The sequence below is a fragment of the Hevea brasiliensis genome, chromosome 3 (assembly GCF_030052815.1).
Source record: "Hevea brasiliensis isolate MT/VB/25A 57/8 chromosome 3, ASM3005281v1, whole genome shotgun sequence".
Lineage (NCBI taxonomy): Eukaryota > Viridiplantae > Streptophyta > Magnoliopsida > Malpighiales > Euphorbiaceae > Hevea > Hevea brasiliensis.
The window spans coordinates 106683696-106707263 of record NC_079495.1 but is presented as its reverse complement, the minus strand read 5'-3'; the positions used below and the strand labels follow the sequence as shown (position 1 = coordinate 106707263).

General features: G+C 31.9%; 4 protein-coding genes across 5 annotated transcripts; 3 read left to right on the top strand and 1 right to left on the bottom strand.

Annotated features, from left to right (window-relative positions):
• Positions 1-383: 383 nt before the first annotated feature.
• Positions 384-3151, top strand: LOC110643377 (U-box domain-containing protein 9). The gene is given in 4 exon segments (XM_021795731.2): positions 384-819; positions 1878-2556; positions 2559-2822; positions 2825-3151. Coding segments are annotated over 4 exon segments (1362 nt in total). The 5' UTR covers positions 384-519; the 3' UTR covers positions 2944-3151.
• A 2373-nt stretch (positions 3152-5524) lies between these two features.
• LOC131178747 (uncharacterized) lies at positions 5525-7412 on the bottom strand. Its single transcript, XM_058144419.1, has 4 exons — positions 7078-7412; positions 6705-6896; positions 6285-6533; positions 5525-5737 (listed from the first exon to the last, which is right to left on the bottom strand). Exons 1-4 carry the CDS (start codon positions 7081-7083, stop codon positions 5684-5686), a joined length of 501 nt encoding a protein of 166 aa, XP_058000402.1. The 5' UTR covers positions 7084-7412; the 3' UTR covers positions 5525-5683.
• Positions 7413-14413: 7001 nt separating this feature from the next.
• LOC110647971 (uncharacterized) lies at positions 14414-18538 on the top strand. Of its 2 annotated transcripts, none has more exons than XM_021802035.2 (8): positions 14414-14864; positions 15439-15772; positions 15935-16109; positions 16294-16474; positions 16587-16667; positions 16772-16879; positions 17152-17421; positions 18183-18538. In XM_021802035.2, exons 2-8 carry the CDS (start codon positions 15472-15474, stop codon positions 18279-18281), a joined length of 1215 nt encoding a protein of 404 aa, XP_021657727.2. In that variant the 5' UTR covers positions 14414-14864; positions 15439-15471; the 3' UTR covers positions 18282-18538. The 2 variants fall into 2 exon arrangements, with proteins under 2 accessions (XP_021657727.2, XP_021657728.2); XM_021802036.2 differs by having other exon boundaries at positions 14517-14864; positions 15454-15772.
• A 943-nt stretch (positions 18539-19481) lies between these two features.
• On the top strand, positions 19482-23262 carry LOC131178746 (uncharacterized). Its single transcript, XM_058144418.1, has 5 exons — positions 19482-19965; positions 20547-20597; positions 22211-22344; positions 22787-22887; positions 22967-23262. The coding sequence occupies exons 1-5, from the start codon at positions 19579-19581 to the stop codon at positions 23146-23148; spliced, it is 855 nt and encodes a 284-aa protein (XP_058000401.1). The 5' UTR covers positions 19482-19578; the 3' UTR covers positions 23149-23262.
• Positions 23263-23568: the final 306 nt, after the last annotated feature.

Sequence of the window (23568 nt, the reverse complement as noted above, 5' to 3'; positions counted from 1 at the left end):
TTATTTAAAAAAAAAAAACAATGCTAACAATGCTATGAATTAGATTAAAGAGCATAATGAGTTTAGAGGAAAATCTCATGCCCACTTGAACCTGTGGAGCTAAAATGGGCTTTTTACCTAAAAACATTTGAAAAATGGAAGTTTGAGTACTTCACAAGCTTTCAAAGGTTGGGTTTTAAATAAAATTTGGAGTTTTCCCACCATTTTTTTTAAAGGAAAAAAAAAATATTGGACATTTAAAAGGTTTTGAGGATGCTTACATGGCAAGAAATGATTGGTTTCCTAGACTACAGTGCACAGACACGTTGGCAATAGAGGAGTCATATTATGGACTATATATATGCCAAGTGTAAACCAGGCTGCTCTCAAGAAAGATACTAAATCAAGAAACCTGCTGATTCACACAATATATACAAACACAATTCTCTCTTTCTGTTCTTACTCAATACTCGCATACCCATTTTGTTCCTTTTCTTTGTTTTTTGTTTCTTGTTTTCACAATCCTCTTCGTGGCTTTTTATGGCGAAAACTGTTGGGGTTCTTGAGGCTAGTTCTTCTTCTACTAGTACTGCTGCTGTGCCAAACTCAACTGAGTTGAAGAAGGAACTGGAGAGGCAATTTAACAAAATTCTTGGTGAGGAAGATTATAGCTTGGAGATCATTGATGAGGTTTTAAGGATTTTGACTGCTTTGAAGGAATTGAAATTGGAGAAATCATCTAAGTCTTTGATTGATGACAATACGGTTGTTCCTGATGAATTTAAATGTCCCATTTCAAAAGAGCTCATGATTGACCCTGTCGCTTTGGTTACTGGGCAGGTTAGAGATCGCATTTGTTGTTTAACCTCCTCTTTAATTTCTTTTTCCTTTGATTTTCTTTTGAGGTTTTATTCAATTATTTTGTCAAGATTATGTGTCAATATTCATACATGTATAAATTTCGCTTTCTTGAGGGATTTTAATTGAATTTGTTCTTGTTTTGAATGTTTTGCCACGCATTTGCAATGGATTTTAAGATTTCTGCTCCCTTGGATTTTGCTTGTGCTTCTTGATTTCTGGTTTTGGGTTTATATGATTTTGATACTGGAGTTGATCATTCCTTCATCCTCGCGTAATTTAGCAAGAATCAAGGTTCTTAAGAATCTTAGAAATTAAAAATCATTAAAATATGAAAAAAGAAAAAAAGAAACTGTTAATTACTTCCCCCCCTCCTCCTTTTACTCTCTTCCTTGGTGTTTGTATTTAATTTCTTCATTTGTATGTAATACCAGAATAGGAATCAAGAACAGAAAAATTCAATTTCAGTAAGTTTGATTTTCTTGAGGAAGTGGGGCCCAAAGCAAAGAATTTCGTAGGTGAAGAATCCAGTTGATAATTAAGAATAATTTTGAGATTAGAAGTAAAGATAGGTCCAGTTTAAAATACTGAAACAGCCTGGCTATTTATATTGGAAACTTTCACCATTGTTTTCCTTGTAGGAGATAATGTAATCAGATGGGAAACCTGCATTTTGGATAGCGGCCTTATAAAAAAGGATAAGGAATTGACCCTCATTGATTTCAGAACATTAATAAATATGTTACCAATAAAGTGCCAATGTTCTTGTGCATTAATTGATGCCAGTCTGATTTGTTTTGCCAATTTACACATAATGACATAAACACTAGGATGAGGAATCAATTTTGGAGCCATTTAGGATATGCTATTCACAGAGCAGCAAGATTTATATTCCATTTTTCTGTCCACCTACTGATGCTTTGCCATTGAATTCCTTTGATATGATAGCTGGTTCCAATATTTTCTGTGATTTGAATCTTGAAGACTCATAGTGTATTCATTCATTTTTGGTTTATCCTGAAATGTGTCTTGATTTGCAGACGTATGATCGGTCATTCATCCTGCGATGGTTAAATGATGGGCACCAGACATGTCCTCAAACTCAGCAAGTCCTCTCCCATACTATCCTTACCCCTAATCTCTTGGTACGAGAAATGATTTCACGTTGGTGCAATGAGCATGGAATTGAGCTCCCCGGGCCTGTTGAGGATGTTGAGGAAATTGTTGTTGTTGATGCAGACAAAGACTACTTGTATTCACTGTTGAAAAAGATGTCCTCTTCCTCTCTGATCAAAAAGAAGCTGCAAAAGAGCTGGCTGCTTACTCAAAAGATGCCATCATATCGGGCCCTTTTTGGTCAGTGCACTGATTCCATTTTGCTTTTACTCAAGCCACTATTAACAGGCAGAGTTGATTCTCATCCTGATCTCCAAGAGGATTTGATTACAACAATTATGAACGTCTCCATTCATGAAAATAATAAGGAAATAGTTGCTGAACATCCACTTGTCATTCCTCTGCTTATTGAATCTCTGAAATATGGAACCATGGAAACAAGAAGTAATGCTGCTGCAACTCTCTTTACCCTATCGTCTCTTGATTCAAACAAGATTCTTATTGGGAAATCAGGTGCTCTCAAACCTCTTATTGACCTCTTAGAGGAAGGGCATCCATTAGCCATGATGGATGCTGCATGTGCAATATTCAACCTATGCAAAGCCCCGAGAATAGAGGGAAAGCAGCCTGTGACGGGGCAGTTAGGGTGATCTTGGAAAAGATGATGGAGAGCGTACTTATTGATGAGCTGTTGGCTATTCTTGTTTTGCTTGCTAGCCATAAGAAGGCGGTTGAGGAAATGGTGGAGCTTGGTGCTGTGGGTTGCTTGCTCAGAATTATCAGGGGAGGCACTTCTGAACGCAACAAGGAGAACTGTGCAGCAATCTTATACTTAGTCTGTGTAGATGAGCGGGCCACGTGGAAGGAGATTAGGAAGAGGAAAATGCTAATCATACACTTTCTAAACTTGCTGAAAATGGTACTTCAAGAGCCAGGAGAAAGATCAACAGCATTCTCGAGAAGGTGCAGAAAGCTGCCCATACTGCGTGATAAAAGAAATCTTTACTCCATAGACATGATCAATTACTTCCTATACATTCTTTCATCCTTCACTCTGCCATGGAAACACTAATACTAGCTCAGTTACCTGTAAAAAGTTCACATACACAATTGTACATGTCATTGTCACCTATTCTCATAACAGGCAAGTTTTGGTCCATCTGAGGCTAATAGATAAGCAAAGGGCATTGAATTTTGACCTCTAGTTTCATGAATTAGTAATTGTGGTGAGTTTTGATATCCATGTCTAAACCCTTTCTAAAATCCACAATACAGGAAGTTTTGTGCATCAAGATATTTGCAAAAATCCCAACGTAGGATTGTTAATGTTTTGGATTGATTGATTGTTATTATGGTCATTGACATTGTTGACATGTTAGCAGAGCCGGCAGCGGCAGGGCCTACTGATAGGAAATGATTATCACAGATTAAGATGGTGATTGGCAGCAACTCAACTTTAGAGTGTCGGCACCATATAGCAATATATATATGATTTGTTTATTACCAACAACTGGTTTTGAGTATTAAAAAATATAATTTTTAGTGTATGTATTTTTACAAAATTTGGACAGCTCTATACGCTTCAGTAGCTTGAATAATACAAAGCAAATGAAGTAGATTGGTATAGATATCCAGTATATCCAATCCAAGATGCGCTGACTCCTTATTCCATCGTTCGCTATGCCCACCTACTAATGAGGCTATAAATCGATTGATTATTTTTAGTCTAGCCTTTTAAGACATTGTTAAAGATTGTTGTCGGTGGCGAATGTTATAAATTATTATTTTCTTAAATTTCGACGGGTAATTGCAATGATTCCAAAGTGTTCCATTTTTAATTCTTGTTTGAAATTGCTCCTATCACCAGCCGACAGCCATGAGAACTCATATTCAGTTGAAATGTATATTCTATCAAGGTCACTTCTGTATATAACAAAATTAAAGTGAATTTAAAGTATTTTTTGAGAAATAATTATAAAAAGCATAGTGCCCACAGTATGGTTTCTACATCATCTACAGAGTGGAATTGATTGGTTTATATGTATATGATAGCTCTAAATACATGTAATATGATAAGAAAATAGCAACCACAATGTTCTAAAGACATGGAAAACCTCCATTATTGTACTTGATCCACGATGAGTCGCATGCAGATTTGGCAATTGCAATGGAAGCTAGATTTTAAAGGTAGGAATCTAAATTTTGTTGTGACTTTATAGAGGACTACTGGTAGATACCAAGTGATATCACTCTCAATTTTAATGGATTTGTTGGGGGACAATTGGACTCTACTAGTCATGTAAATAATACTGTTTTAACTTTCAGTTAAGTGGTCCAAAGCAGAGTTGGGGAAGAACAATTCTTTTTTAGATTGGCAAGCAATAGCACAATATTGGATCAAGATTATCAAAGGGGTTTAGACAAACACGAACAGGGTTATTAATCAATGAAAAAAATTGTATCCGCAGGCAAATTAATAAAGAATTTTATCTGTAAAATCAAGAGTTTAAATTTTGTTATTGTCATTGTTGAGACGACTTTACTTGAATATCATTTCCTGCTTAAACGCAAATCAATTGCCTCTGTAAAAGCTAAATTGACTTAGGTTTCCATCACCTGATACTGATAGCTAAACCCAATAAAAAGGTTGAGTTATGCATAAAGAGTCAAAATCCAATTCAATACCTCATTTTGGTATACCGATTGATGTTGAAAATACATCATTTAAGCAGCAATGCTATTTCACTAATGTGGTTGCATGGTGGTCTCATTTTGGTATACCGATTGATGTTGAAAATACATCATTTAAGCAGCAATGCTATTTCACTAATGTGGTTGCATGGTGGTAGGCTTTTGATGTTGATATATCTAATTTTGGTTCGAATCCGTATCAACAGGTAGATCTCCTCCTGGTATGTGGATTGATTGACTACACGTTGTTTGCACTCGAAACACTTTGAAACTCATTTTAAATTCTATGGGATTGATTTAAATCAAGAACATCAACCACCAGCTCAAACATTGACCTAAAAGACTACCAAAATCAAAGAACTCTCATCTTTTTCAATTAAAAAAAAAATATTTCACTAATAATTTAATATAAATATGCATTTTATTAATAATTTAATATTTGAACATTTGTCTCCTAATTAAAAAAAAAAAATAAGAAAAAGAAAAAAGGTTTTACCTTAGATTATTTGGTCCTTGGTCTGTCTGCTTCAGGCCCATGACTTTAAGAATGATTAGTATTGGACCCAAAGAACAGACACGGTTCATGTTTGAAAATTGAAAGGATCCCTGAGGCCCTCTTCTATATGTCTTATCTTTTAATGTCTATTCAATTCAATAGAAATAAAATTATTATAACTTTATGTATCTATAGACAATTTAATATTAAAATGTGTATCAATCTAGGGAGTTGAACTTTGAATCTATGTAAATTTTTTGGGAAAGCCACAAAGATTCATGATTCATCCATGCAAATTATTATCTTCGTGGGATTCGAAATCAATTTGTAGGTTTCACACAATAATTGAAAAGAGATATGAATTTTGTGCCACGAGAAATCAAATAACACAGCATAAGCACATCTATTCTCATTCATGGTTTGGTCTAATTAACTATAATGTGAACAAATATGTTCATACATCTCTTTTCCACTTTCTTCTTCTTCTTCTTCTTTTACTTTTTTCACATAAAGCAGTGATCTCATCTTGGATTGCTGCAAAATTTATGAAGCACAGGAAGGCACAAGGCATGAAAAGAACCCTGCCACCTTCTTCTTCTGCATCAAAAATTTTACCAACATTCAATTCCAATATCGCGAAAAAAACCTCGAACTATTGGCGCAAATCCAAACTAGCCTTGTGGATTCCTATGATTACCTACAAAATTTCAAGTGACATTTCCACTTTTTTTTTTTTCTCTCTCTCACGAATGGTACACTTGACATCTTCATACTCAAAGTTGAAATATTTCCACCCCAGAAACTCAATGATAATCACTCAACCAGCTCATCATTAGAAAATTGATTTGAAATTTGGTAGTGCGCAATTAAGACCTTATAATTTATAAACACAGTGATGAGGTGACTCAATTTCCTTGGTTGAAACGCATCCACTAAGTGCTGCCTACCTAACATTTCAACCTCAATTTTGAAATCTGTGGACTCACTCACCCACTGGAAAACTTAATCCATATATTACCGAACTTCCATATCTTCTTTTCTTCACTTTATTTTATTCTTACCTTTTAAGAGCTCCAATGAAACAACTCACCAGAAGAAATTAAATAATGCGTAAATGGAAGGGGAATGGGGGAGAGAAACTGACCCGCTTGGAAGATCGGAGAAGCTCAGGAGAGATTTTGTAGAGGTCTTCATCAACAGGTTTAGGAGGTCTAACAGGCAATTTAGGACGTGGGTGAACCGAGACACCATTGTTCTTTTCTGACACACTGTAAACAGATATGGGTTTCTGGCACTGTTGTTTTCTTGGCGGTTCAGTCACGTCACTAACTTTGACTTGTTTCTTCTGCTCCTTGACATGTGGGAGTGGGACTCGCCTCTCTTTCACCCTTGTCTGTTACACGATTAACCCACCATGAATTCCACTCCAAATCATCATTAATAACATCATTATGGTATTCATTTTTCAACCTCATCAAATTTGTCAATACCCACATGAAATTATCACCTCTCAATGTGAAAGCATCAAACATAGATCTAATTCTAATGGTGAGCAGCAACGTACCTTTCTTGGAGGACCAAGATCACGAGAAGGTTTCTTGAAATCAGTAGCATACAAATCACCACGCATGTACTGATCGCATTCTCCAGAAGAACTGTATCGAATCAAGCCTGCTTGTCTTGCACTTTCGAAATATTGAGTTATTGGCAACTCATTTGCGTGCTCCCAGTCTCCAAATGCTGGAATTTGTCCACCCTTAAACCACAAACATTCATTTTTAGCTCACACAGAAAGACAACAAAATTTCCATTAAAAAAAAAAAGGCTTCTTCAAGAGTTACTGCCGTTGAAGAAGAGCCAAGAATTGTTTCCTGAAATTCGATTGAAAAACTAAGCAAATGATAAAAGAAGCCTTGTAAAGGGAAAAGAAAGCTTACATCCATGTTGTGAGGCAGATTTTGGCAAGCCAAGAAGAGCACAAAAAAAATAAAAGAACAAAAAAAAAGTGATTATAAAGGCAACAAGAAAAAAGAGATTGAAGAGGTTCTTATCTGAAAAGGAAGACAGCAAAGGGGGTTTAAAAAGAAGATTTGGGGATTCTCAAAAACACCTTCACATGATAGGGAGGGATATAAGAGCTCAGGGTTTGCAGAGAGAATCTAGAAAGAAAGATACATTTCAGTTCTTTATAGCACACAGTGGTAGTACAGTACCAAAAAGTAGAGAGAAAGATGGGTTTGGTTTTGTTTCTAGGAGGCTGGTAGAGTTTGTCAACTTTTGCAGATTATAAAATAGAGTCCTCTGTTGAATTCCCTAATCCCATTTCCCACGTATAGCATGAGCTATGGAGAAGTCATTATATTTTAGTAAATTATAAGTTAGTCTAAAATTATATATTAATTTTTATATTTTTATTTTAATGGAATATCATTGTTGTTGACAGAAAATGTGAGAAACTTAGTTATTTTAAATTTTCAAAATAAAATTAAAGTTATTTTAATTTTGTACAGATAAATCATTTTATTGAAAAGTAAAATTAGATGAATAAATAATAATAAGACGGCCATGTGATTTTTAATAAATTTGAGAATTAATTTGTAATTTGCCTTTTTTTTTTTTTTTTTAGCTTTCTTGGGCTAAATTCAAGATAGGGTCCCATGATTTCTGGGTTTTTTACCTAGAAATGGGAGTTTTAACTGTTACAAAAAGTGAAAGTGAAAGCCACTGAAAAAGTAATAAACAATAAAGAAAAAGCTCGAAATTGCTTAACAATGGCTCTGCCGTACCCAACTGGGATTTAGAATTTTAGACAAATGGCTACTGTTCTCTGTCTTCACTGATTCATTTAATAATTCCAACCTCCCATTACGTTAGTCAGAAAAGGCACAAGTACTTTTAACCGAGTTAATTTGATTAAAATTTAATTTTATAATTTCGTAATTCTAAATATTTTTATTATATAAAAATTTATTAATTATTATTAATAAACTTTAATTTAATAATATTAAAGAATCAATTGAATAATTTTTTTTTTATGTTTTGAAAATTAAAAAATGTAGAAAAATTGTGTGGAATTTGATTTTTGCATCCAACTGGAAACAGAATTTGATTGTAAATTGTGAGTGTCATAAGCAAGAAAAAAAAAAATGGCAAAGACTTTGAACTTGAAAGTTGAAATCATAATGAACCCTTAATAGAGACGTTTGTGATGAGCAGGAATAATGGTGTTGGGGTTTAATTTATATACTTACAGGAAAGTTGATGTTTATAAAGCATTAAATTATATTTCCAGATTAAAGTAGTATCAGTAAATGCATACTATGCATATATATTGTAAGTTAAATTTTTATATATTTATATACTTTTTGAAAATTTAAAGTTTCATAATCCATTTGCTCCAATCAAACAAGATCTAAAATATTGGATTTAAATATTCTCTTTCTTAGACTTGTTTCTAGACTCATCAACAAGTTAAAACTATTGATTTAGTTGGTCTTACAATTTAGACTAATTTTTAGTTGAAATAATTTAAATTCGATATAATCTTAGTCCTGCTTTAATTCAACCTCGATTTTAAGGTAAAAAAGTTAAAAGAATTTAATATAAATTAAAAAAAATTAAGAAAAAATAATAGAAATTGAAATAATTGACTTAATTTAATATCGAATTTGATCTGAATCAGCCTAAATTTAATTTTAATTCAGGGTTCATAATAATAGATTATGAAATGGAATACTAAATTCTATTGATTGGAAAGAAAATAGAAGAAAAGACCCATATCATATCAAAGTAGTAGAAGTAATAACATAAACAAACATTTTCTAAGGATGAGGTCATAATCAACATATTCTTTAAAGAAATCCAGAGAAAACAAAAAGACTTAAAGGCGCACAAAGAATAAACAAGAAAAGGGTCTAAAAATGGGTTCCCATTTGGATATTCAGAACTGAAGTGGGTAATTTGCCTCGTAGAGTGATATGTGCCGATGCAAATTTGACCTAGAATACAAAATTAACCTCTTTAGACTTTGGGGGGTGTGTGCAAAATCCCTCAACAGCCCGTTGCCATCTCCGACTCCGCGGCTCGTAATAAACTAACAGGGAAGGAAGAAAACAAATTGGGACTTTGATCAGTAGAGAAGCAACGCCAAGGGAAGTCAAGGGGTGCTGTGGACTTGTCTCTGTTGTCTTGCCAAGCCGAACCAGACAGAAAAGGGTAGATTTTTTTTATAAATATGAGGATGGAGAAGATTTGTTCACGTGATCATGTTGCCACCTTGAAATTGGGGAACTAATTAATAAGTGTATCAATTTCAACCCAATCAAATATAAATTCTTTAATGCAATTCTTTATTACTACATTAGATAGCATTTGATAATTAATCTACTAGCTCAATGGCAGAAGAATTAAAATACTAAGGACATGTGAACTTTAGTCAAAATTACTCTTGGCCTTGGGAGTATGTTCAAAAGCATGATTTTTAGTGGAAAAACATCCATTATGATAAGTTTTATTCTCTAGCAACTTGGGCGTGGACCACCGACAATGTTCACTTCTGGGCCCTTCAAGCTAAGAGTCGGCTCTACACTTTAGAGTGTACTCTCTCTATTGGGCTTTCATTGTAACTTAGATTTTGGACTTTACTTATGGCTTTCCCATAGATAGTCCATATATATATATATATATATATATATATATATATATATATATATATATATATATATATATATATATATATATTATCAAAATAGACAAACAGTGTAATTTAGACTACACCGAGGTGACTAGTTTGTTAATAAAATTAAATTTTGAAAATTAAATTGTTAAATAAAAATATATCAGGTATTAAATTTTAAAGTCTACCTAATTATATTATTATTTTAATTTAATTTTAAATAAAATTTTATCAAAATAATTTTATGATTTACATTATTCACAAAAATAGAAAAATATTTTATTTATATGAATCACTTTTTTAATGAATTTTAATAAATTTTAATAAATTTTATATCTATCTTATAATTATTTATATAAAATTATTTTAATACAATTATACTTGAATTTGAGTAGAAAAATAAGAAAAAAATTAATTTTTATCAGCTAAATATGTGAATTTTTTATTAATATTTTTTAAATTTTTTTAATTTAATTTCTTACAAATTCATTAAAAAATATTTCATATAAAATAAATTTATATTTTTCTTAATTATAGATATATTTCTAAAATTCTTAATTATTACATTAATATATAAATTAGTTCTAATTAAAATTAAATTTATAAATCTTATGTAAATACTACTAATTGTTAAGTATGTATATATATATATATATATATATATATATATATATATATATATATATATATATATATATATATATATATTTGTGTTTGTGTGTGTACGCGCGCGTGCAACAACGCAAAAAAAATCATATTCACTAATTTATAAAAAAATATTTAATTAATATGTAATATATATTAAAATTATATGAATTTAAAATTTTTAAATAATACATATAATTACGTATAAAACATAAAAAAAATAAATTATATATATGAGAAAAAATATTTAAATAATTTAAAAAACTAATAATTAATAAATTATGTTAAATTTTAATTTAATAATAAAATTAATATAATTAATATGATTATTATAATTTATAATACTTTTTTATTTTAAAATGATACATTATTAGAAGTTTAAAAAGGTTAATATCTGTACATATAAAAAAATATAATTTTTTTTTAATTTTTTAATACTATAATGTTATTCTAACTTCGTAAATAGTAAATACGTATTAAAAAAATTAGAAATCATAATTTGAATATTGACCTATGAAATGACTTCCTATGTAGGACTAGGGTGCAATAGAAAGTTGTTGGCTCAAGTATTATAGAGAAAGTATAAGTTCCACTATAGAAATCATAAGTGATAAGACTATGTAAAGCTTTTGAATTAATGACGGGTCTGGGTACCCAATATCTTAAGTTTTAGCTAATTGAGTGGAAATGGGAAAAGAAAATTCATGCAAATCCTCTCATTGAAATGGTAGAGGTTAATCTGAAGTCTAACAAACAGGAACATAAAACATGCAGTGAATGCATGGTTGTTGTTTCCTGTGTTTCTTCTCAACTTCAAACGGCCTAAGACAAGAGTATACTCTAAGCAAAGAAAAGGATAGAGGCAGTAAGTTAATAAAGACAGATTGCAGAATACTAATAGATAGAGAAAGTATTAAAAATGAAAGTTAGGACAGTTGGTTCAAATGCAATAGGAGAGATAGCCCAAATGTTAATGAAAATGATAGCCAAAGTGGTTAGAATACAAATTCTAAGTCAAATAAACGAAGAAATAACTTGGCAAAAACACTAAAGGGTACCATTATCCAACATAGCTAGCAGGTCAAGAAGAAGTGCAGAGCTAAGGATAGAGTAGTTAAACTTTTATTCTGAGTTAGATGAAGGGGTGATGGACAAAAAAGCAAGACTAAAGAGCCCAACACATGACCACATTAGTGAAGACAATTGTCAACATATAGAACCCAAAAGTACAGGATTCAGAAAAAAAGTTGTGACTAGGGTAGTGTAAGGGGACAGAATGTGGAGCTTGGAGTTAAAGGATTGGATCAAACTCTGTTTGCTTTCTGTTCTTAAGTTTAAGGACCTGTTTGGTACTTTTGTTGGAACTGTTATTGAGAAAATCACTTTTTTAGATATACTAATTAGAGAGTATTAAAAAATAATTTAAAAAATAACAAAACAGTTTTTTTTCAAATTGTTTTTTTAACAGCATCTAACATGTGTGCTTTTATTCAGAAAAATAGTTTTGGACCTACCAAACAGGCACTAAGTGGGTAGTAATGGGGTAAGATTCCTTTAGCCTGTTGACAGTATGAGGAAAAAAAAAAAGGTGAGGACTACAACCAAAGAGAGTAGCTGTTAGGGAGTGTACAATGGTGTCCTAAACTGTCCTGTTTGACTGAAAAGTGAGATTAACAAGTAGTTAGTTGCTTAGAGATCAACGTAATGGTTTAAATATGCTTGATGAGAGAAAACAATGATGAATAGTAGTACTTAGACTTAGAGATAATGATCTGGAGACTGTTTTGAGGAATCAGACAGATATCTTCAAAGTGACCAATAGAGTTATTAATTTGACAAAATATTTTATTGTAAACTGAATATTTGTCTATATATTTTTTACTGTAATCATTTCAATTAATGATAATAATAATATATTAACATCTGTGTTTTTTTATTCTATTGGCATCGATATTTTATTTTTTATCCAAAAAGAACATTTTAGCTATTAATTTATTATTTATAAATAATTTATTAGTATTAATATATTTTTCAATCTTATTTTTAAAGTTTTTCTCTATATTATAAAAAATATAAAATTATGTAAAATATTATATATAAAATAAAAATTAATAATATTAATACTTATTGATATAGGTGTGCAAAATTAATTTTGTCAAACAAAATTAGAAAATCAAATTGAAAATAACTAGAAATTTAAAAAAATATGTTATATAAAATTATACCAAATTGAATTTGTTTTACTATTATGTATATAAACTCTTAAATAGTGTTGAAAAAAATTTAGATTTTTTTAAATTAATTATATATATTTTATAAAATTATAAAATGGTAAAAATTAATTAGTTTTGATAGATTCAACGCTTCCGAACTAACAATGTCACGACTCAGATTCTGGGCCGGATCAGCACTAGAATTTGGGTTAGCATAAGGCTCCTAAAACCTGTAGTAAGCCTAACTATTTATAACCCAACTACAAAGCCCATAATTATAGTCTAATTTCAAGAAAATAAATAGACAATGTTTGGCCATAAATTGGGCTACCCAACAGGAGCAATAGCTCACCCGCACTGTAATCACAATATCTCAATTTGGGGAGCTTAGCTCACCTTCACAATCCTCAAAGAAATACATATAATCCAATGGGAGTTCAGCACTCTCATCCAAGCACAACCATATAATAACCTTTACAATATCCAACGGAATAAGTTATCACAGTCCCATAAAGTTTAATACACTAATGGTATGTGCAGAGTATCTAGAATATAAACAAGGAAATAAGAATGTAATAAATCTACTTTTGGTAAACCAGCGAGTAAGAAAGCAGGTTAAACTCAAAGAACTCTCTTATTACTTGAGAAAAAATAGTTAAACAGGAATTATCGTTCGACTCATAGAGTAAGATATTGATTTTAAATATAATTTCTATAACTATTTAGGACTAATGCATCATTAAGGATGAAATGCAATATATACCAACACATTCAACAAATTTCAAACAATATTCATACAAATAATATTTTGGAGCACTCACACACCCGTATGTCATATCAATCAAATATATATATATATGGGAGTTGATCATCTACATAGCTCTTATAATTCCAACCTCTGCTGGTGAGATCAAATCGAGTTAGACTTTCTCTTAATAATCTAAATGTGGGGGTCAGCGAGATTAACTCAAAACCGTACTCATCTCGACTTATCACAAAAAGAACCGGACTCCAACCGAGGCTAGCTACAGTCGATCTGTCCGTCCTACCCATATCAAGTATCACACCTCACGCACGCCGACACATGCACGTAGCTCCAAATTACCCTAAGACGACATGTCGACCCATATCAATTTCATCAAATAATAATGCAATGCAAAGTTTGCCTATTAATAACTATATACATATACTTATAAGTGATTTATAGGCATGCCTTAAATATATAATAATATTGAAATCATAAATAAAATCAATATTTACTCACAGATCCATCAGATATCACTGCGATAGCTTAGCGAAAGAATAAGACTGATTCTAATAACCTAAACAATTATATTAATAAATTCATCAGTATCAATATAAAAAGATTATTTAAAAATTTAGGGTGTTATATTAAATAACAAATAGTTAAATTTATATATTTATAAAACCCTTATAATTATAAAAATATATTATAAATTTTACCTCTAAAATTTTTTATTTTCATTGATGTACTTTTATTTTCATTAACTTAATTTAGAAATAATAAATACAAATATAACATATATATTACGAAAATAAAAAATTATTATATAATAATAATAATAATATATTATAACAATATTGTCATATAAAATTTAATAAAAAATAATATATACAAATATTAAATTATGAGTTTATATAATAAGCATAAAACGTGTAATGCCCGTTTAAAAAACCTACTACTATAGTAAATTACTCATAAAAAAAATTAAATCAGAAATTTGTAAGATGGAACGTAATGGGAGGGCTGCTTGCAGCTTGCCCGCTAAGCTGCTTTATTAAAGGTTAGTTATTTTAATTTGTGAAATTGAATTGAATAAATACAGTGTAAGGATATGCGGATGAAGTTCAATTATATTAAAAATTATGAGTTTATATTAATTTTAATTAAAGCTTAAACTCGGGATTCTAATAAAAATATTCACAATCCTTTTTATAAAATAATTTTAATATTCAACCCGTCGCATAAAATGAGCGCGTGCAGATTCTTAGCAAAACATTCTTCAAGAAGTTGATGAAGCAGAAACCGAATCCCCTTCTTATTGAAGTAGCTTATTTAGGCGTTCTGCGATTTTCTTGTATATATATGTGCTCCCTCTTTGGTCTGTTTCTATATGTGCAGAGTGCAGAGACAAGCCACCGATAACCAACACTGATTTTGAATTCTCAGGTAATGATGCTTTTCTTTCACTAATTTAAGCTTTATAATTTCTGGGTTATTGGTTACAATTGTAGAAAAGCAAGCTAGTATGGAACAAGATGACATGCTTTTATCTGGGTTTTTCATTTTCTTGGAATCGGAGTGTTTATTCACAGCAAGAAAGTGATTTTTGTTTTCCTATATATTGGGTTGTCGAATTAGCTGAATTTCTTTTATTACATATTCTCGCTAACGAACAGAAAGTGATTTTTGTTTTGCAATTCCTGTGGATTGCATTTTCTTTCGCCGTAAAAGAAAATTCAGTTTTTGAAGTTAATGAAAAGGATAAAGAAATTTGTGAATAGGAAATAGAAGTCGATAAACGTGAACTAATTTTCAGTAATCTTGAGGTGATTATTGCATGTTATATAAAAGAAAAGAAAAGATCATTCATCGGTATTCTTTTGTTCCTATCCTTTACAATCAATGTCAAATTATATGTTGTTTAAAGCTCTCAGTGGAGGCTGGTGTTTACAAGTTTGATTTTTAATTTATTTTTTATTCTCTCTTGCTGAATTCCTTTAGCAATAATTACTCTTCTTAGGCATTCTGCTCACAGAGGATTACCGTGAATTCAATGGCTTACATTCCTCCACATAAGCGGCATTCAAAGGACAAAGGAAGGCCATCACCAACTCCAGAGTTGTTTGTTCCTCTCTTCAAGAGAAATGTTGGTTTGAGATCACAGGATTCTAAGATAGACATGAGTGGAAAGATTGTGTATGCAGATCGTGCCATATCTAGATGGTTTGTGGTTGGTTTGAGTCAAAATGATCAGTTTCCTTCTTACATTCGTCTTGAGCCAGTTTCCTTGGAATCTTTTGAGCGCAGATTAGGGGAAAAACCCCTTACCTTCGTGAACAGTCTTGTGACTGGAGGTTGGTAATCTATGCATTTTAGAATTGTTATCTTTTATGTTCTAGTTTTGTTGCTTGAATCATGAACAGGCAACTTAATGGGATTAATGCCCATGCACACAGTCCCCCTCTCTCTCTCTCTCTCACCTTTTTCATTTTCCCCTCAAAATTTTTATGTTGTAGAGAATAATGAGCTGAAAGAGAATTATGTGAGAAGTCCATGGGTAACAATAGCAGAAAATGTACAGCCAGATCTACTCTCCTCTTTCAAGAATTTGAAGAATGAAATGGACTCCCAAGGGTTGGAAAAAGTAAAGCCAACATTGGTTGCTAGATTTGGTAAAATTCTTTTTCATGGGTAAGCAATATGATTTCCCTTTATTGCTAATCTACTTTATTTCATTGACTTGCCTGAATATTACAGTTCAGATGACATTTTCTAGGTAAAAATGAAGTGAATCTATCCATGAAAGTGAGTCTCATCCTCGGTTATACTAACGGATGAATAAGCAATATTCATTATATTTGCTTTTGTGATGCAGGAGCCCCTCAGTAAGGCTAGGAAGTGTTGAAAGAAATCAGGTTGATGAAACCATTTTGAGACAGTTGAAAAGATCAATTTACACAAATATTCCTTCTTCATATATGGAAAACATTATAGATGGAGTTGTCCCAAAAGTTGGAGTTGATTTTGAAGAGGAAAAGGACATCTACCATATAAAGGTATTCCTTTACTACATGCCTCTTCTTTGCACCACTCTTATTATAATTCTGATTCAGTTTGATAATGGTTTTTTTCCCCAATGAATGTCTTGTTTTTTCGTTGCCTACGTAGTTGTCTGATAATACACGACCAGATTCGACTGTTTCATGCAAATGCAGTGTAAAGGCAGATAAAAAACTTCTACTCTACAAGGCAGGTTTTTCTGCAGCGCAACAAGAGTCTTGTCCCTATATGGCTATTACAAAATATGTTTACATTTACCTTAAAAACTTAAAATATAAGCACTGTCCTTGTAGGTTGAACTAAACCCAGTGCGCCAGATGGTCACAGATGTATTGTGCCTTGAAAAGAATCTTGACCTGAGGCTAATGCTATTCACCAAGAGGATCTTAAGTACTCCTACTGTAAGTTAATGTTCCATCACTCACTTGAAAGGGCAATATTATTGCACCATCTGGGTGGTAGACACTCATTAACTTGTTTGGGGGTTATGTTTTGTGAAATAACAATGATTTTCTGGGAGAGAAGTTAGCTATAAATGGGCTTGAAATTGCAACATTGGATAAAAATTTGGCAAGTAGGATGAGAAGTTTAAAAACGTATTCCTAATTGTGCTTCTCTCATACAGGACAACCTTTATTGTCATAAATCGGACTTATTTTATGTATTGTTGCAGGATGATGAGATGAAAAGCATAAGGGATCTAGTTTCTTCTGCAGTTTTGGATTCAGATGCGAAGGGTGGGTTGAGATGGCCTCTTGGGAAGACATCTTTTGGAAATAGATACAGTGTGATTGGGGCTTGGCATACTGTAACTAAAGCCTTCAGAAGTCAATCACTCAGGCTCAAAGTAAGACATGCCGATCGATTTGATTTGAGGACTGGAAATGGAGAAGTTACAAGGGAAATTTATCTGAAGTTGAAAGGAATAGTTTCAGAATTGCAGGTGAGTTCTTTTCATTCATTTTGACAGTTCTCTGAAGCTTACCTAACCTTGTAGTCTTATATTTATTGCCCATAATTTTAGAGTGTCCGAAGTGTTATTGGTTTTGGCTTTTTCCATAGTTTTATCTAATTATAATTTGATTCTTATCTCTGACTTCATAAAGGTTGAATTTTTCTGCTAACATCCTAACTAGTCAGTGATATTAGCTGAAGCACCTTTTTTTTACCTCCTTGAATTTATGTGTGTGCATGTCTGTATCCTTTATATTCTTTCTACATCATCTTTTTTACCACTCTATATTCATATGTTTTCCCCTTCTTTGGTGGCAGAGTTTGTAATAGATATTTTCCATTGGAAAATTGTCTCAACATGACTTGTACTTTCCTCTACAATAAGCATCCATAGACTATAGTCACAGTCTCACACAGATCATTATGCCAATATCAGTACAAAATTTTTTGACATAAACTTGAACTTGCCGCTGATATGAAATTTATACATTAAAGGATAAAAGAATGGAAATTCCATGTTCTGCTTGCTGTAGAAAAACACGGTTAATTCACGAATTGAATGGAAATGTACTTCAGTGGTTTTCAGGATTCTCTACGTGTCTATGTCATGTTGTTGCCTATGCTATTATTTTCTCAATGAACCTTGAGGAGTTAACAGCTACATCTCTCTCTCTGTAGTTAATCTCGCTTTTCTTCATTTGGTATAAAGACCTTTCTTTATTTACAGCTTTATTTCTTTCCAATTTTCAGGAACAAGGAGCAGAAAGTGATTCAGTCTCCACCATGCTCAAAGACAGCTTAAGATTGATATGGGACAACTTCTTAAGCTGCGATCGTTTCTTAACATGAAGATGTCATCAAGCATATGCTACTGTCTCTCTCTCCCTCTGTGAATGTTGTACTTCTTTTAATGTCATTTAAGAGTGAAGCTAGGTGTGCTTGAAATGGGGAGGGATTTTGAAGAAGATGACGTTATAAAACTGTGGTTTGCTTTGGTTTCTTTGACTGCATTGTGTAATATAAAAATTTTACTATTTGGTATTTCTAGTTTTAAGTGTTTGGACCTTTAATCACATTTTAATTAATTGCTAATTGTCTATTATTAATATTGTAATTGCAATTAGCCATTGTGACTAACAATTGAAATTAACACTGAGTTGATGGAGACTAGCTCATAGTTTTTAATTAGGTCAGTATATTTAGTAGAGTTAAAATATCAACAGCTAATAAACTAAAAAACTAAAAATATATTTAAAAAAGAAAACTCTAATCGAAACAAATTGCTTGCTCAAATCCAGTCTAATTCAGGGGAGAGGGGTCGAAATTAGTTCCTCTCAAATCGATTTCGATTTGGGTCCGATGTAAATATTGATCAAGCCTTGGACTTACATCTTAAACTTCTTATCTACTTGTTTGAAAATTATAATTTTATAAAAAATTAATTTAATTAATTTTTTTTTATTAATTTTAACATTTAAAATGAAAAAATTTAATTATTTTAATTTTAAAAAATAATTTATTTAAAAAAAAATAAAATTCATATATAATTATGTAAGAATTTTTTTTAAATTTTTTATTAAATAATTTATTTCAAATAAATTCATTATAAAAAAAGTAAAAAATAATTTCAATATTGATTTTGAATTTTACTAGTGTGACTTTCATTCCTACAATTTTAAATCAACATGGTTCGATTCTTAATTTACAACGTTAATAAATTTGAATTAAATGATTATTTAGTGAAAATATGAAATAATTATTAAATCGAAAGAAATTAAGTGTATTGTTTTTAGTTTATTTGTAGTAAAAAATTTTCATAGAAAAACTGATTTACATTATATATATATATATATATATTTTATTATTATTATGTTAATTTTTATATTTATATTAATTAATTTATTTTTATTTTTTAATTATTTTTTAAAAATTTAAAATAATCATTAATGAATTATATAATAAAAATTAAAAAAAAGTGGATATTAACTTACATTTAGCCAAATTGTATTAATTTTCTCTTATTATTATTATTATTATTATTATTATTATTATTATTATTCTGTTATGTTACCAAGGCAAAGGAGTAGCTTCCCCTGGACGAGAACTCGTTTGCCTTTCAGCTCTAAGCCTTCCTTTCGCTTCGACCATGAAACTCAGTCTTACAACTCTCAATTCCTTTCGGGCTTTTAATTCCTTAAATCCAAGGAATCCAATTCCCTTTCCTAGACCCTCAAATCCATTCTCTATCTCTAATCAGTCACTCTCTGTAATCCACCAGTCTTCCAAACCTTCCCGTTTCCTTCCTATTTGCTTTTCAAATACCACTAAACAATCCAATTCCAGCAACGAAATATCGTCTCTTTCCAACGCCGAGTTGACTGGGACTTCAAATCAAAGTCTTGGTGAAGATGAATTGGAGAAGAATTTGGGTGTGCAAGTTGGAAATCCCATTGTTCCCTCGTATATTCCGCCATCTGCTAAGCTTAGTTTGAGTGACCAAGCTTTCTTTCTCTTGTCATTTATCGCTTGCACGGTACTAACAGCTGAGAAGTTTTGAATTCTTTCTATTAGAGCATGATTTCTTGGAATTTGTTGTTTGCGGATTAGAGCCTTATTGGCTTTTGATTTTTTTTTTTTTTTTTAGTCTTTTAATTGGTCGTGTCTTCATCAGAAATAAGCTGCTTCTTAGATGTGCTAATTTGGGTCGCTAGTAAATTTGATGTTAATGCTGGTGATATGGATTTTCATGAACTAGCAATTGTCTTAGATTATTAGGTTCTTGGCTATTTTGAGCAGTAGTTTCTCTTGGCATTCATTGATTGCGTGCTATAATGTTCTGGAGTCTTGACTGTAACTTAGAGCCTAGAAGCTGTGAATTACATCATGAGATTATGAACTAACTTGGAAATTTTCCAATTAAAATATACTCATATATCAGGCATTTTATGTGTTTTTCAGTTGGACAAATAAGAAACTTGGATTTCTCTTGAAGAAAAATCAATGAAGAAAAATCAGTGACTTTGTCTTTACTCTATGGCTTGTGAATTTGTTGACACTGAGATTTATTAACTTGGCTCATTGCTGATAAACATTAGTAAATTTGACTGCGTGCAGACTTCTATAGCTTTTACAAGCTTTGTCATCGCTGCCATCCCAACACTCTATGTAAGTCATATGAAATTACAAACTCTATTGAAGAATCTCATATCTTTTAACATAAAGTTTAGTATTAATTTTCAGATTTGAGTCCAATTTTCTTTTTAATTGCTTGCTTTATTGTGGCTTGAATGTAATATCATTTCTAATGGCAACATTAAGGCTCTATAAGAATTCTATAAAATCCATTTGTTTATATATATATTATGGCTGCCATCTCTTGGTTATATCAATTTTGTTATAGTATGATTAATTTTCATATTGCTTGCTGCCAGACTAGGAGAAAACTTGGGATCTGTAGCATTAAAGAACGTTATCAATGTTATGTTTAGATCATAGTTTTTGATATCTTTGTCACTGCAATTCGTGTCGGAATTAAGCAATTCTGTCTCTCACCATCCAAAATTGACTTTGATCAATTTGAGCGGGAGTGTGACAAAAGTTGTATAGCCTTTTTCTCACATGTGTATAGGATCGCGGGCAATTCATGTAGGGATTAAGCAATTCTGTCTCTTCCCATCCAGTAATTTTTATCATCTTGTTTCCACACTAAATTGACTTTGATCAATTTGAGCATGTCAAAAGTTGTATAGCTTTTTACTCATATGCGTGTAGGATTGCGGGCATGTCAGGGACACTAAGGTCCCAATTGTGTAATGTGAATGTACTGGTTTGACTTCTAATTTGAACGATTGTGAAGCGTGAAATAAATGACTTAATTTTCCTTTAGATTCCTTGATTCCATTAGGATACGCTTCCACAAGATTTCTACTATATCAACTTGGAAATTTGAGAAAACTGTAGGCTATAAAAGAGATTTGTGAGCAAAAGAATGATTGAAGATGAAATTGCTAAAGTTTGCTAGGAAAATATGTACTGAGAGCTTGATTGGAAATTGAAAACAGAGTTGAATTAAATTGTAAACAGAACTATGAGCAGTGAAATTGTAAAACTGAGCTGGAATTGAAAACTGGATTTGAAAGCAATATAAAATTGACCTATAAATTAAAAAGATCACTTGAAGAAACTTGGAATTGATTGTTGAAATTAAAAGGGAGTTGGTGCATGAAAAGTAAAGGCTGAGAACGCATAATTAATTTCGGCCCAAAAAATTAAAATTCAATTATGGTGCAAACACATCTTTAAATTGGGGAACCTACACACACAAGCTTAGAGCATAGTCAAACACTCCTAATTCTTAAATATGGAAATGCTGACCACAGTTTCTTTTTCTATCAAAGGAGATATGTCCTCTTATGAGGGCTTTATGCTTTTATCATCTGACTGACCATTTCTGCTTCCTAGTCTCCATCCATTTATGTCTAGTTTTGCCCTAACACCTGTGATTCGCTCTTCTCTGGCAGTGGGAGAAGGTTCACCATTTTTACTGCAAGCATACAAATTCTTCATTCTGTTTACATTTGTTTTTTTTTATTCAATTTAAAGTTCTCATTCTTATTTCTTTCAACCCAATAAGTCCTTTTAGGAGTTGCAGTTGTTCTGGATAGCCCTATTTTTGGAAGAGATATTGTGTAAATCATCTCATGCATTGAATTATGAGGAATGTGTTTTTGTTTTGCAAATGTGGAGTTCTGTTTGTATATTTTTTTACTGTTTGATAGGCAATGGGGAGAGCTGCAAAATCTCTTTCAAAGTTAGCAGATACAGCTCGGGAGGAACTCCCTAGTACAATGGCCGCAATTAGGCTTTCAGGCATGGAAATCAGTGATCTTACATTGGAATTAAGTGATTTGAGGTGACAATAAAATCCTTATCATTCACTTTGCTTGCTATTTATTTAAGTATTATCTCTCTATTTCTCCCTTTTGGCCCCATTTTCCCCCCTTGGATCAGTTCTTGGAATGCAATTCACACTGTTGTCTTTTATGATAGAACTTGTGTCTTGCAAGAAATGATGGTTTTCCTTGAACCGCTAAAAGGATGCCCTTTGAACATAAGATTATCACATATCTCATAGGACAGGAGGAGTAGGAGTGTGGATGAGAAAGGGGGGGAATTGAAAAAGGGCAAAAAAAAATCACGCTATTAACTTAATGCGTTGCTAACCTTTGTGATTAGAGTAAGGTAACGGTTCTTATTTGGAGAGAAAAGCATACATAATTGCACATCTCTTAAGGACCCAATAGCATTTATCTGTTGATGTTTTATTCAATAATATTGTTTATATTGACACTCAGCCATGAGATAGCTGATGGGGTCAACAAATCAGCTCAAGCTGTGCAAGCAGCAGAATCTGGGATTCGACAAATTGGTACACTTGCTCATCAGCAGACTATCTGTAAGCATTAACCTTTTCCCATTGTCCATTTTTAGATCTTTACCTGGACTGATTTTTGCAGCTGTTTCATTTCATGTAGCAATGATTCAAGAGAGAGCCAGCCTTCCTATCATCTCACTGCAGCCTGTAGTTGCTGGGGCTGCAAAGAAGACTTCCCGTGCTGTTGGCCAAGCCACCAAGACCTTCATGAATATCATCTCACGAGGGGAGTTTACCTCAGAAAATGAGGATAATAATGAAATTGAAAGGTTGGACATTTAAGAGTCACTTCTGATTTAAATGATTACTTGTGTACATATTTTGGAGAGCTGCTACTGCTGCTACTGCTATACGGATATTGTAAATGCTTTTGGTAATCTACAAATTTTTGTCCCAGACCAACACTAAATTTAAATTTCATTAACCAATACAGGTTGGCAATAAAACATTTTCTGCTGATAAAGTGAGGGATTTATGAACTTGGCTCATTGGATCATATGATTTGTTGGATTCCTGTGGAATTATGATCATACGAAGGATTTATGTGTTTCAGCTGTTGGGAGCCTATATTTACTGATACAAAATTTTAAAAGGTTTACATTTTGGTTTTCATTGGAAGAATAAAAAAGATATAAGAAAATAACAAAAGAAAGATTTACATGGTTTGGCTATCGTGGACACGGCCGCAAAATCTCCAAAGAT